The 15824-nt window shown below is 36.9% G+C and overlaps 1 protein-coding gene across 1 annotated transcript in view; it reads left to right on the top strand.

Moving 5' to 3' along the window:
• LOC121443157 (transcription initiation factor TFIID subunit 4B-like) overlaps positions 1 to 15824 on the top strand; it is a 121314-nt gene that overhangs the window by 68251 nt on the left and 37239 nt on the right. Inside the window, exons 12-13 of the mRNA XM_041644830.1 lie at positions 2373 to 2498; positions 6334 to 6390. Of these exons, the coding sequence (XP_041500764.1) occupies positions 2373 to 2498; positions 6334 to 6390 (183 nt within the window). The remainder of the gene's footprint in view (positions 1 to 2372; positions 2499 to 6333; positions 6391 to 15824) is intronic.

The raw sequence follows: 15824 nt of genomic DNA, 5'->3' as shown, positions 1-15824 counted from the left end.
TGAACTTTAATTGTAAAAATAGTATGTGTATCAAAGATTTGGCCTGGTCCTTCTGTCTCTTGAGATTTATTTTTATCTATACAATAAAAGAAATACTCCACAAACTATTAAAAAAAATGAGCCACCATTATTAAAAGCAAAATTCTACCATCTTTCCTACTCTAGATATTAGTTTTGAAATTCTTTTACTTGATTAGGTATAATGTTCTAATAGGTCATTAACTGAAATTTAAATAAAAATGTAGAAGTAATCTAGTATGTAGTCTAGTGATTTTTTTTTTTATTCTGCTTGGTGATTTTTTTAAATTTGTTTTTTGTTTTTCTTTCTTTCTTTTTTAAGACAAGATTTCTCAGTGTAGCCCTAGTTATTCTGGACTTACTCTGTAGACCAGGCTGGCCTTGAACACAGAGGTACGCTTCCACAGTGCTGGGATTAAAGATGTGTATCACCACCACCCAGCTCTGCTGAAGCTGTAATCTGTGCTGTGGCCATGGAGCAGTTTCACTCTACCTGAAAGGTACTGTGATGGTTCCTTTAGGTGGGGTCACCTGATGGTGCTAATATCACTTGAGTCTGGATAGCTAGTGGCTTTCATACTTTTGGACATGAAGACTTTAGTTAGTTGGTTCACAGAGACAGGAAGGAACATGATAATATTGGGGTTACCTATTACTTAACAAAGGTGGAAGGGATTTAGTAGGTTAGGGAAAGATAGCTATTTACTGTAGCTAGAAGAAAAAGGAGAAATTATACCGCAGGCAGTTGTATCTGAATTGGTAAAGGAAACAGAATGAGAATGTGATATGGTTAAATTTTAGAATGCCAGTGCTTTTTAATTTAGTGTTTATTGTCCCTTTTAAATTAAATTTCTGTCTGTAAACTGTCTCCGGAGTTTCTGAACACAGAAATGGTTAAGATGAAGTATTTAGGAAACCGCTGTTATTGAGCTTAACCTCTATACTTGGCCTATAATGTATTCCACATTTTATCTTGTATTATTTAACTTTAAAGACCATTTGGGAATTCTTGTATTAAACTTTAAGTAAAATAAGTAGCACTAATACATCCTTCTTCCTTAAACCATGTAATATTCTTTTGATCTAGTTAAATGCTAACAATAAAAATTTAATTTAAAAAGAATCTTGGGCATATGAAATCTCTTAGTCTAAGCTAATTGAAGCAGTCACGAGCACGAGGATAAAGTGGAGACAGAGATGGAAGTAGTGTGGTGCTGTGTTCCCAGACAGTCGCTTACTGTGAGCTCAGGGTTGAGTTGTTTTTGGCAGTAAGAGTCTCCTCAAGTGTTGACTGCTGAGATTAGTAGATGGCAGGGTAAGTGTTGATTGTATAAACCTTTCTGCTTCGCCCACAACAACCCTCATCTGGGTATTTGTATTATAGATGGTGCTAGGTGACCATAGGTGAAGAAACTAGAAAATACTTAGATGTGAAGGCACTGTTATTGTACTTTTGCATACCCAGATAAGTGAGATAGTTTTAATTTTGTCATTTTTATGGAATACTGAAGTTAAGAAAGTAGAGTTTTTTTGTTACAGTTTTCATTTGTAAATTATATGCTTTCCCACTACTTGGGAAGCTAAGGCAGGATGACTTCAAGTTCCAGGAGATCGTGGTCTGTATAGTGACAGCCTGCTAATAAATAAATAAATAAATAAATAAATAAATAAATAAATGATAAATAAGCAAATTATATACAAGACCGTCGTTTTGGGGAAGGCGGGGGGAGATACAGGGTTTCTTTGGCTGTCCTGGAAGCCTTAACTGAAGTAATCTGCCTGCCTCTGCCTCCATAGTGCTGGGATTAAATCATGTGCCACCACCTCCTGACTTGTGATTTTAATGTTCCCATTTTATGTTCTATTAGGATAGGAGGGTTTTATTTTATTTAAATTAATATTCTAGTTAAGATTAAGCCAATCTATTTCTTTTTCTTAGCTGTCTTTTTCAGTGAGGTTTCTTGCTTTTCATCTTAAATTTAATTGCTCATGTTTATGTCAATAGATAGGAATTAATTTGACTAAGGGAGATTGAAATATAAATAATGTTATATTCTACTGGATTCTTTTTCCTATTGATAGGATCTGTTTGACTTAATTACTTTTCCTGTCTCTTGAGTAGTAGACCAAGGAAATCGTTCTGAAATGTAAATGCTAAAATAATCATCTCTCAAATTATGGCTGATTAAAGTTTCTGGCTTTTATTTGTTTGTTTGCTTGTTTAACAAAATTTAAAAAATACTCTTTTCTGAAAAAATGTAGTTCACTTTGTATATCCGGTACTCTTTTGTATTGTTTATCAAAATGTCTAAGGCAAATGTATTGCCCAAAATCATAAGACTGTTTTTTTCTAGGGAAGTGAAAATTACATCTTGTCTACTGATACCCGATCACAACTCAAATTTCTTGAACAGCTAGACCAATTGGAGAAACAGAGGAAGGATCTAGAAGAAAGAGAGATGTTACTAAGAGCAGCCAAGGTAATTTAATTTCTCATGTTCCTGAAAGATTTATTTTTTCCTAGTTACAGACTATTATGGTCCCCCTTTCTTTTCTTTTTTTTTTTTTTTTTTTTGAGACAGTCATTATGTAGACATGGGTGTCTTGGACCTTTTCCCCTATGCTAGGTTAGCCTTGAACTCATAGAGACCAGAATTCCTCTTCCTAAATGCAGACATTAAAGACATGCACCATTACACCCAGCCCACCAACTACTGTTTGTAACCCTTTTAGTCTCCTGTGATGAGACAGGATCTGTGTACTAATACTAGTGTAGCCCATACAGCCTTTGAACTCACTATACTATTGCCTTTTCTGAAGTGCTGTGACTTACAAGGATCAATCATGATACGTGGCTCTAATTGCTTCTTTGATCTATTTTAAAACAATTTTATACTTACATTATAGTATCAAATCTATACATTTGCCCTTTTCTAAGATCCTGTCATTTTCTGGCATTTGTTCATCTCTACTCATTCCCCCACCCTTTGTATGTACCTGATACACACAAACTTTAGTTTGTCAGTATGTCCACCTTCCCTTTAACCTTAGTTGAGAGAATGTAACACTGTTGTGCATAGCATAAACCCCTGTTCATATTTCATTAGCCATCTCACTTGTTTCTTTTTTTCATGTTCCATTTTTCTTTTCAGAAATAAGCATTTCATTTAGTAGTAGTTCACACTTTTCACATTTCTTCTGACAGTCTCAATTGTCTTAGGTACTTCTTTTCCTTCTTACAAGATCTTACTTTCAACTTATTTTCTGTTATGACCTTCACCTGCATTCATTTGGTATTTTCTTAAGACTTTATGTAAGCCATGTACTTCTGACAGATGTACACAGAGGTGATGATACATTTTTCTGAGCTAACCTCAAAAGGCAACCTGATAATCTGGGTGTGTAGTTGTCTACCAATTCTTCCCATTTTAAATTGACCATCTTTCCTTGAAAGTTTTTAGTTTCACATGGATTATTTTCATGTTCATAAATTGTATCAACATCTTTTCCTTATCTAATTTTCATGCATCAGCCTTAACAAGTTCCTGAATCGGCCACTTCTGTGGGGATTGCCTGGCACTAATTATTCCCATTAGCTTACCTTCACATATTAACCCTCTGTTAGATGAAAGGCTTTCTTCTCCTCCCTTTTCATGAATAACGAGCCTGTGGGTTCATTCATTCATTCATTCATCGTTCATTCATTTGTATTTTCTGCCTGCCTCTCTACCTTCAAATAACTGCAGATTTTTTTTCTCCAGGAGTCAGAAAATTTGCTTTTGTTATTATCCTTAGCATGTTTAGCTCATGTCTTCAGTCAGTGCATGTATCAATGCCATTCATATATCACCAGCTTGACTGACTCTTATCTGCTGTTTCCAACATGCTGTTTTATTGGCCTTACCATTATGACCACCGGTCTATGTCTTCCTGAGACATCCCAAACTTCCACAAGGATGTGAGCATCATAGCATTGTCACTGCCCTACTGTCTCAGCCCCAAAGTGACTTCTTTGCTGAGAAGGGCAGGTAGATGGACAGGAAGATATTCTTCTTGAGCTTAAACTCACTGTTGTAACAAGGTAGTTTGTTGGTTCTTTATTTCTAGTAACTGCATTAAATAAGGTTACAAAACTATTAAATACTATTCTAGTTATTATTTATGTAAGATATCTGGTTCTTAGTCTCTTTGGGTTTTCTTCCTTTTTGAGGTAGAGTGCTAAATATTGGGATGCCCTGGGTTTTAGTCCTATGCCTTCTATGTCTTTGTGTTCTCCTGAGATTATACTTCCAGCTTGGTCTATATTCTGAAACTTTTGGCATGTAAGTTGACTGGTTGTTTGCTGTCACTTTTCTGGCGAATAGGACTCTGAAATTGTTTATGTCCAAACAGACTTCTGATTTTTCTCTCCTTTAATATGACTTTTTCTAACTCAATCAGTAACAACCTAATTTACCATAGGTTCATGGAAAAAAACCTAAATGTCACCTTTGCTTCTTCTCCATGCCCATGCCCAGTTTACTCACACTAGTCTACAGTGTCCATCCTCTCTTCAGTACATTGTCACCACCCTAGTCCAAGACATTTTATATATTCTATCTGATCTCTCTTTCCTTCCATATCCATTCATAAGAATGGTTTTCCTAATAAAACACAGGGTCTTCAAGGTGTGGTAGTGCATGTCTTTAATGCTAGTACTTGGGAGTTAGAGGCAGGTGGATCTCTTTGAGTTGAAGGCCATCCTTGTCTACACAGTGAGCTCCAGGACAGCTAGGACTACAGGACAAACTGGGTCTCAAAATAAAACATAGCTTTTACTGATTTTTTTTTTGTTGTTGTTGGTTGTACTTATCCAAACTTATTACAGGACTTCAAAAAAAGCCTTACATTATCTAGTACCTGACTTCTCTTTGACACTCCTTTACTCATTCCATTCATTGTGCTCACGGGTCTGTTCCAAGCTTGTGTCCAACTTAGGACATTTCACCTTTGATTTGGCACCTAAAACTGACAGTTGATCCTTTTTATTTTGCTGTGTACTTTTCATTAGATCTTCCCTTATAGAAAGTTAGAATTCCTCTCAGTTGCTTAGGCCAGAATCTAGATATTTTTTCCTCTTTAGTTTGTATCCTGTATCTAGTCTACCACAAATTTGGTTGGCTTTACTTGCAAAATGGGATTTGAGTTTATTTGTCATGGTCATCATTGCTACTGCTGTTCTAGACTGCATTTTGTCTTCTCAGCCACCCTCTATTCATAGCAGTTGTTTGACAAGAGTTTCTTAATTATGTGGGCACTGTGCCTTCAGTCATAGATCTTTGTAGTAAACACTCTGTATGCTGCTGGAGCCCCTTTCTAAGGGGTTGCTCCAATGTATTCTCATTCTTGTGCTATGTAATAATAGTATTTCTATTACAATAGTCTTCCTTTAACAATCAGTGGCTGGTTGTTAAAACTACAATTAAACCCTTCTACCTCTTGAAATGGTTACAGGGCAACACATTAACCTCCTTTCTCTTCATGTTTTCTAGTGCTTCAGACACATGGTCATCCTGTCTTTACTCAGGCTTGCTGTCATTGTAAGGCTTTAGTATTTACTGTATTTTCTATTTGAATTCTCTTTCATAATGCCTTAATGTGACTAGCTATTTCTTGTTATTCAGACTTCTATTCATATGTTATTCATCAGAGATAGATGTCTAACCCACTACCGTACTAGAGAAGTACCTACCACATTCTTCGTGCTCATTTTTATTATGTTTTGTTTTTTATAGTATATAGCATTAGTTCATTAAGTGTTATAGAGGATCTAAAACTAATAAAAATAGTAGAATGTATTTAATACTTTCGCTTTCAGAAATTACTCTTTTTAAGATATTTCATTCTAGGCTAGTTGAGGTCTTGATTTTAATAGCTGTTGAAATAACATATGCTTTGTCAAAATGGCTTCACCTAAAGATGAGCCAGTATTGTTTATTTTCATTCATTTGAGCACACACTTCTTTTCCTTTTCTTCTGTTCAGGCCAGTTTTCATTTTTGCTGTGTTCCAGCAAGAACAATGTCATGCCTTGACTGGACCTGACTGACATTGTTAGCATCATTTTCAGTATGTGTTTCCTCCAGGCTAGAACTGCAGCAGCCGGCCCAGATGAGGAGGAGGAGGGGCCAGGGCTGGAGTTCAGCTAGACTGGATTGAGGCATTGCCCCTGGAGCTAGGGTTTTCAGTCACAGGAGAAATCATCATTTATTAAATATTTAACAGTAATGCTAGTATTTAGATGATTTCTATTAATTTTTTTTTTCTCCTTTGACAGAGCCGTTCCAATAAAGAAGATCCAGAACAGCTGAGATTAAAGCAGAAGGCCAAAGAGGTAGGACTTTCAAGTTACAGTTCTGGTCTTTGTGTTTGAGGGAAGGTTGGCAGCCTCTCTCTTGGCAATTAGGTCAGGGTTTATTTTGCTGTTGCATACCATTTGCAAAAGCCTTGGGGAAGGACAGGAACTGCTGAAGGCAAGGGCAGTACTTCAAATGAGGTCAGTGAGCTATGTGCTCTCCTTTTAAAATTTATTTTCAAGGCTTAGGCCTGTCTGGAAATGACTCTTTGTAAACTCCAATCATATACTTGGAGGAATACAGCGTGGGATTAAAGGAAAGAAAGAAAGAAACTTTGAGATTTAGCATCTGGGACTGTACAATAGGCTACATTTTTCCAGGGTAATTGTTCGTTTTGTAAATCTGATACTGCTTATAATTCTTTGGCTGGGAGGCGGTACTGGGATTTAGTTTTAAATGGAAAATGCCTCTGGCTTTTAATTTTCTGGGCCCAGCAGTTTTCTGTTCTGGAATGGAGCCCTTGTTTCACACAGTTCATGTTTAGCTGCGGGGGTTTTAGTTTATAGCTTAGACTGGTTAAGCTTTTACTCCCAGAGGCCTCTGCATAGCAACTGTAGAAATCAACAAATAAGTTCATTTATGTCTGCAGCCTCCTCTCAGTAGCTGACTTTTTACATTTCCCAATATCCATTTCCTGACTTCTCTAGCCTCAGAGAAAAAAGCTCCACTAATTGGAGCTTATTTTAATTGAGCCTTAATATTGGATCTCACTGGAGTTACCCCCAGAGCTACTGAGAACAGAATGAAATGAAAGTACCTAAGGTTGAAGGGCTGCGTGCATGTGACTGTGTGTGTGTGTGTGTGTGTGTGTGTGTGTGTGTGTGTGTGAGAGAGAGAGAGAGAGAGAGAGAGAGAGAGAGAGAGAGAGAATGAATTTTCACTTGACCTACAGATTCTTTTCCCTCCTGAATAAATCATCAGGCCTGTTCACATTCCTGGTTAAGGATCTGACAGCAGACGATAATAAAGACAATTGAGGTGTGATATGGAGCTGAAGAAATCGGTTTCTATAGTTACTTGACTGATTTCATGCAATTTTTAAGCATCTTTGTGCTAAATAAGAGTGATTCCCTGAGCAACTTTTTCCTTAACTGTGCCTCTTGAACTATGAAATCTTTTGTCCTCAGCATTGCTGTACTTGGCATCCAGGTGCCAGCAGCAGGAGGTTATTTATTAATGTTCTAAAGCCCTTATTGTTTGGATTAATGTGGGAGCTGAGACAAAACACATGGAAATCTAGTAAGATTCTTAGAATCAACGTATTTTATTTTCTTTAACATAAAGAAAATACTCTGGGTAGAAGGGCTTAAAAATCAGGACAAGAAAGGAAGAACATTAAAATGTTAGAAAAACTCATTTTAAACAAAATGTTTCTTATTCTAATTTCCTTCTTCTGGGTTTTATCTAACACTGTTAACCTGAGAACTGTCTCGATTTTTTTTAAGGACACCTAGATTAATGATAGGGACTTGCAGCTGTGCCACTTGTCATTGCGCTGAATCCTGGGTATCTGTTCTTTTAATTAAGAACTGATTGGATACTTATACCTTTTTTTTTTAATTGATTCTTGTTTTGGAAACTGTCTCTCAGAAAGTTAGTTATCTTGCCATGTGTGTTGTTGCTTACTTAGATTCTTTTTTTTTCAGCTTTGAAAGAGGTGGTTTTATTTGTTTAATACATTTTGTTTATTCCATGAAGTCAAAGATAGTCAGCAGTCTTCATACAATACTGTGGGGTAGGATGTGGTTTCTTTTACCAAAAATGATTGATAGCAAACCTGCTTTTTATCTGTTCTTTGCACATCTATTTAGTATTTCTTTTTAATAAAGAAAGGGTAAAAGAAAATATAATTTCCTTCCAAACCATTTTTTTGAAGTCTGTTAGTTGTTTTTTATTTTTATTTTTTACTGTAAGTCCCCTAGGATCAAAAAGAAATGAAATTTATTGTCCTGGGTCCAAGAAGAGAGGCAGAGACATTCTGTGTTATTGGCTGCAAAGTTGTCGTTAGATTGAAAGTTAAATAATGTCATTTTTGTGTTCCTTCTGTCCTGTGGAGATGTAACTTTGCTGTACTAAGTAGCTCCCTTTCAGAGCCACACATGGGGTACTGTATTTTGATTATAAAAATATTATTTCTCTCTTTCTGTGGAGTTGAAATATTCTCAACTATAGTAATTTACAAATTTAAGAGCTTGTAGAAGTTGCAATACTGTGGTTGTTTTTGTTGTTGTTGTTTTTGGTATAAACTAGGAAGTTTTCCTGGTTTAATTGGGAAGGTTGGCACTCTTTTGTAGTGGTTGCTCTAGTAGCACAGCTTTGTTTCCTTTTACAAACCGGTCACAGGACAAGTGGACTAATGACAACATTATAAATGCCCAAGTCCAAAAGAACTGCTTAGAGAAGTTGTAGGCTTTGTTTATGCTTGGAGATATTTCAGCAGGGGTCTTTATCATGATTCAAATCATGCCTGAATCTGGAGTTTGAATTGTTAATGAATACAGTTTTGATATTGATAGTTCTCCTGGGATTTTTCATTTTTTTTTAAAAAAAATAGTTTTAGAAATTTTATTTTTTCATGCTCAGTTTATATGGGCAATTTGTTAAATTGGCAGGTTTTTATGTGGGTGTCTCTTCAAATGTTGCAGTTCTCATCTGGTTGCCTTTGGGTTTGCCTCCAGCCTTGTCTCAGTTCATTGCAGTGACTCCTGCTGCACACGGATGCCACTGACCCGACAGACAGCTCATCCATTTGAAATCCTTACTGCTGTCTGGAAATGTCTGGGGCCATTCCTGTAGTTCAGACATTTGATTTTAAACTCAAAGGGTATCCTCTCTTGTTTTCAGTGGGTTTTTTTTTTGTTGTTGTTGTTGTTGTTGTTTTTTCTTTCTTTAAAAACAATTTCATTTTTGGCTTCAAACTCAGTTTTCATAGCTGCAGTTTAGGGGTAAATAGATACTTTTGAAAAATTGTGTATGGTGATAGTCTTCCATTTTACTCTCTATTTGTGAAGCTTTAAAATACATTGCTAGTTGCCAGATTCTAATTCTAAATAAGCAGGCTTAGTACAAATGCAGACTTATCTGAAATGTGTGTTGTAGAATAACATCTATCTTGCCCTCAGTTTTCCCTTAGTACATCATTGTTGTGATGTTTTGCTCTTTTGACTTTTGGATGCCCACTACCTAGCTCCCAGATAAATCACACACATAGACTTACTCTTAGTTTTGAATGCCCTACCTTAGCTTGACTAGTTTCTAGCCAGCTTTTCTTAACTTAAATTATCCCATCTACCTTTTGCCTCTGGGCTTTTTCCTTTTCTTTCTTCTGTATATCTTACTTTCAACTTTTACTCTGTGGCTGACTGGGTGTCAGGGTGGTTGGTCCCTATCCCTGTGGTCCTCCTCTCCTTTCTCTCTTGTGCTCCTCCTCTTCCTTGTTTCTCATTCTATTTACACTCTCTGCCTGCCAACCCTGCCTATCCTTGCTCCTGTCTCGCTCTTAGCCGTTCAGCCCTTTATTAAGACCATCAGGTGTTTCAGACAGGCAAAGAATTAACAGCTTCACAGGGTTAAACAAATGCAGCATAAACAAAAAGCAACACACCTTAAAATAATATTCTAACACATCACCCCAAATTCTGCAGTGCAAGCCTTCTGACTTTGAAGCTCAAGCATCCTGATTTCTTAAGAGTTTTAAAAAATGTGTTTTTATATCCTTATATCCATTTGAATTTCTTTTTTCTCGTTTGAGAAATATGAGTTTAGTAGATCTCTGCAGAGTGAAGCAAAGAGCTCATTCATTTTCTTTTTGACACTTCAATGCATTCTCACTTTCATTTTTGTATGAGACAATAAAGGGGAATAAAAGAACTACAATAATGTATATGTTGGCACATTGACTTTGCATAGTAACCTGGGGGGGATTAAAATGCATAGCAGATTAGAAATATACTCTGAAATAAGGCTTTTTTTCTAAATAGATTATGAACTGAAAACTCAGGGTGCATCTCTCGGTGACCATTATTGTGTAATTAATAGAGTTCCGCATATAAGGCCTCATTTCTGAATAGAAAGTATAATATGAGAAAGGCAGCGCAGAATCTGTTAGTTGGTCTTTTGCTGTTGTTACTTTTTTGTTGTTTGTTTGTTTGTTTTGAGGCAGGATCTCATTAGTTAGCCCTGGCTGCCTTTGTACACTCTGCATAGAGGAGGTTGGCCTGGAATTCATAGAGATTCTCTTGCATTTGCCTCCCAAATTCTGGGATTAAAGGTGTGTGCCACTATACCTGGAGGACATTGTTTTGTTTTGTTCTGTTTATTTGAGACAGAGTCTCCTTATGTCGCTCTGAAACTTTCTATGTAGACCAGAGTGGCCTCAAACCCACAGAGATCCAAGGCCTCTACCTCCTGAGTGCTGGGATTAAAGGTATGTAATACCACACCCAGTTTTTATATGAGATAGATCAGCCTGGAATTTCTGTTAATCCTGCCTCAGTCTCCCAAGTGATGAAATTATAAGAACCTCCATGCCCAGAACTGACACATTTTGTAGTGGAAATTTAAAAGATGTGAAATAATGAAACATGATAGGTACTTAAAGGTAACTGTAAATGTAGTATTTTGTGTTTAATGCTATTTTTGCATGTGCCAAGGACTTGTGGAATGTTGATCAAGGCAATCAAATCTTTTATTGAAAGTATATTATATATATGTTCTATTGTAGAAATCAAAATAACATATGATGAAGACATTCTTAAAATGACAAGTTATAAAAAAACTCGTGTATGCCATCGCAGTGAAAGATGATTCAAAGCACTGACAGTCTCAGAATGTGACTTTCAAACTCTAATGTATATGAATGTTATCTGGAGTGTTTGAAATACAAGTTGCTGGTCCCTGGGTAAAGAAGTTTTAGAGTAGGTGTAGGGTAGGGCCTGGAAATGTGCATTTCCAGAGGTTCCTGCTGTCGCTGCTGCTCAGGAGATTGCCCACAGAATCATTGATCTAGGAAGAGAAAGAAGGATGTTTTAAATTTTGTTATTTTTCTATTCCCTTTTGAAGGTATAACATTGTGATCTGGGAATTGGAAATTTAGGATCTTGAACTGGTGATATTGGATTATCATCCAGTGATCCTTCTGTAAGTTTCTTTGGGGACCAGGAAAGCCATCACAAAATTTTTCAAGTGATCTTTTTACAGAAGGCCTTTACTGAGAGTAGATGCACAAATTCTTAGTTTTGAGATGTTGGATCTATGTATATTAGACATAGTGGTCTCTTGTTGGAAGAGGTATGCACATTTCATAAAAGAAATAGCTGTGGGCTAGAAGTCAGGAGTTGTGAGTTCCATATGGATCTAATGCTCAGGTGTGTTGCTTCACTTTGAACTTACTTTTGTTCTTTTCTACTTAAATGTAGCATAGCAAGTGTATTGTTTATAACTGGCAGTCATAACTTAGGTAAAGATGGAACTGTAAAGGCTTAGAACCATGAACCAAAGGAACAGTTCGGGTAACGTTATTCCATCAGTCTTAGCATTAGGCTCAGACTAACCCTGAATATTTTATTTAATTCCTCCCCTCCCCCCAGAAAACACAAAGTAAAGGAGAGGCAGGAATACATAGATGAAGAACTATGGGGGAGAATGGGACAGATGAATGGATTGCTATTTAGGATAAACTAAGATAACTATAGTACATTTTTATCCTGAACAGTTCATAAGTATTATGTTTAAGTGAGGGTGACCATAACAGTTGTAGTCTGACTTCTTTTTGCTTTAACCAAATACCTTAGCAAAACAATGTAGGAAAGGAAGAATGTTTTGGTCTTTGAACTTAGGTTCCAGTATATAGAAAATCTGTTGGTTCTAGACCCTTAGCAAGAAGAACATCATAGTGACAGTATATTTGTGGTAGAGGCTGCTTAGCCATGCAAAACTGAAATCAGAGAAGGGAGAAGTTCAGGATAAGCTTAGCCTCAAAACACAAGCTAACTTATTAGAGTTAGGTTCCACTTTCATAGCGTTTCCAAATCCTTCCGACCTAGTGCCAAAAGCTGAGGCCTATCTTGTCAATACCTTAGCCTCTTGAGGAAAATTTCATATTTGAACTGTACTAATGTGTATTTAATTAATGTTTTATTCACTGTTTTTAAAAGCATATTCTTTTTTAATCATTTATGTGCATTGGTGTTTTGCCTGCATGTATGTCTGTGTGAGGTAGTTAGATCTTGGAATTACAGATAGTTGTGAGTTGTCATATGGGTGCTGGGAATTGAACATGATTCTTCAAGTGTTTTATAGTTATTACATAAATGCAATTAGTACTTATAACCCAAGTGCAGATCATTTTACTATGTAAATTCTATCTATATAAGATTTGATACCACTTTTATACCATTTCTTTAAAAAATCTAAGAAGTAATATCTCCAGTTTATTTCTCAAGAAAGCATAAACTAATATTCAAAACCAGAAGGATATTTCAGAACAAGACATCCAGTATCTCCCATGGAGACATCAACAGAATAATAATAGTCAAGTCTAACAACATATAGAAAAGAAAGTAGACCAGCACAACATAGTATCAACCGAAGAGATGTAAAGTAGCTTTAATATTTGAAAATTAATATATAGTTGTCTTAGTTAGGGTTTTTATTGCTGTTATAAAAACACCAAGACAAAAGTAGGTCACAGTCTGTCATGAAGGGAGTTGAGACTAGAACTGAAGTAGGTGTTGTGGAAGATCACTGCTTACTTACTGGCTTCCTCTGTTAGCTTTCTTAGAGCATCCATGATCACCAGCCCAGGTGGCACCACCCACAGTGAGTTAGGCCTTCCCACATCAATTATCAATTAAGAAAATGCACCAAAAGTTTTCCCACAGTCCATTCCAATGGGGCATTTTCTGAATTAAGGCTCCCTTTTTTCACAATAACTAAAGCTTCTGTCAAACTGACATAAAACTAGCAAACATACTTAACTCCTTGTCAGCTTGACACACAAGTCGACACTGTTAAACCATAACCTTTTCTGACTTGTTGTCCCCAAGATGTCATATTAATACCACAATATAAAGTATATTCCAAAGTTTGAAAGTTTCAATGTTTTTAAAAATTCAAACACTCTTTAAAATACCCAAAATCTCTTTCAAAGTTCAAAGCTTCTCCAAAGTATCCAAAGACTTCCCAAATGTCCAGAGGCTCTCTAAAATATTGTACATCTTTCCAACACATACAGTGTTCTCTGAATATCCAAGTCTCTAAAATCCCCAAATCTCTCTAAAAGTTCAGAGTCTCTCAACTGTGGGTGCCTATAAAATAACAACAAAAATACATACCTTCTTATTCCAAGAAGGAAGAACCAGGACACAGTCACAGTCAAATTAAAGCAAAACTAAACTCTAACCAGGCTAATTACTCACTGTCAAATGTCTGGTGTTCATACCTCTCTGATTCTGCCGTTAATAAGCATGTGCAGCTTCTCTGGGCTCAGAGCAGCTCCACTCCACAGCTGCTGTTGTCCTTGCTCATTGCCCCATGTTACCGGCATCTCTAAATGCTGGGGAGTCTGTAGCTGGGCTTTACCTTCCATGGTAGCCTCTTCAGAAACTCTAGCCCTGCCACATAGTACCAAGCCTTATAAGCCTTAGCTACTTTCCATGACTCCTTCATGGCTTTAAATCCAATACCGTCCAAGTAACATCTTTCTCTCTCCCCCCATCCCTCCTCTCCTACTTTCTTCCTATCACCTCCCTCCCCCGGGGTGTGTGTGTGTGTGTGTGTGTGTGTGTTTTCTGAGACAGGGTCTCTCAATGTAGTTCTGGCTTTCCTGGAACTCACTGTAGATTAGCAACTTGTGTGTCAGGTTGGCCTCGAAATCACAGAGATCTATCTGCTCCTCTCTCTCCAGGGCTGGGCTTAAAGGCATGGGCGGCTACTACACCTGGACCATCTTAGTGATGGCAGTTTGGCTGCCAGCAGGAGATCCAGCCTCAGCCCCCAGTATATATGAGTAAACACTCCCAGATTTAATCTTCAATAGTGTTAGTCTTTGTTAATCACTACTCATTTCTAAAGCAAAGATTTCACTTCAATGATGCTGGTCTCTTGTTAATCATGGCTCATTCTTCAGTGCCATGACCAGAACTAGATTATTTCACAATGGCACATAAATGTTCCCAGCAAAGTCTTCACTTTCCCCTGAAACTTCACAAGCCAGGCCTCCATCGTCTGCAGCACTCTCTGCATTCTTATCTTCCAAACTGCTACAGCAACATCCTATTTTCTAGAATAGTATGTGTAAAGGATTTTTACATAGTCAGGTTGAAAACCTTTCTTTCGGTGGGTGGGAGGGAGTCCTCATTTCATACGACTCTCTTTAACATACCCTATCTCTTTATAGGGAAGGCCTTTAAAGTACATTTTTATTTGATTTGTGCTGTAGATTAACTAAAATCTTTTTTTGTTTTTGATACATAGAAAAAGTTCTGGATTGTGCCAGCTTCAGACTCTTGACCATAGTTTTTTTTTTTTTTCAAAGATTTTACAACTTCTGAAAACCCTTACCAAACAATATATTTTTAAGAAAGCCTACTGCTTAAAAAAGATTTCGGTCCTGTGATTTTTGGAGCAAATAGAATATCATTCTTAGTTTATGTACTTGGATTAATTGTTGTCTAAATATATTTATGCTGCTATATCAAAAGCCCCTTAGTGAGTAGCTTATATTCCATAGGATTTTACTTTCCACAGCTCTGAAAGCTAGGAGATCTAAGATGAAGGTTCATGTGCTGTCATCCTTATTTTATAATGTGTTTGAACTTTGGTTATTCCCCCGCCCCCGCCAGGAATATTTCCGGTGTAAGTTTTTCTCAGTGAACTGTCTTGATCCTGTTGGAGTGCGACTATCATTCAGTTTCAACAACATTTTTGCCTTATATAGCAGTAAGATTTTCTTGAGAATTGAACATTTTTCCTCTTCTAGTAAAACTGAGGGGCTTATGCAGTGGTGTTTTATTTTTACTTTGTCTTTATCAAAATACATAACTATTTTTATGCATAATCACTTTGATGAAATCCTTCTTCATAAGACATAATTTGTGATTACCTTCTTTTTTTTTTTTTTTTTTTTTTTTTTCTTTTTCAAGACAGGGTTTCTCTGTGGCTTTGGAGCCTACCCTGGAACTAGCTCTGTAGACCAGGGTGGTCTCGAACTCACAGAGATCCGCCTGCCTCTGCCTCCCGAGTGCTGGGATTAAAGGCGTGCGCCACCATCGCCCGGCTGTGATTACCTTCTGTACTGTTGCCTGAAGACTGAAAAATTGTACCTTGTAGTTTTGGCCATTCTGGACTAAACTACATCACTCAAGGTTTTTACCATGAAGGCAAATACAGAGTAAATCCATGAGTCTTATTA

Source organism: Microtus oregoni, unplaced genomic scaffold, assembly GCF_018167655.1.
Source record: "Microtus oregoni isolate MIOR12 unplaced genomic scaffold, Mior012 000101F_ref0000407, whole genome shotgun sequence".
NCBI classification, from domain to species: domain Eukaryota; kingdom Metazoa; phylum Chordata; class Mammalia; order Rodentia; family Cricetidae; genus Microtus; species Microtus oregoni.
The sequence above is the reverse complement of the archived record's forward strand: the minus strand, read 5'-3'. Positions and strand labels throughout refer to the sequence as shown.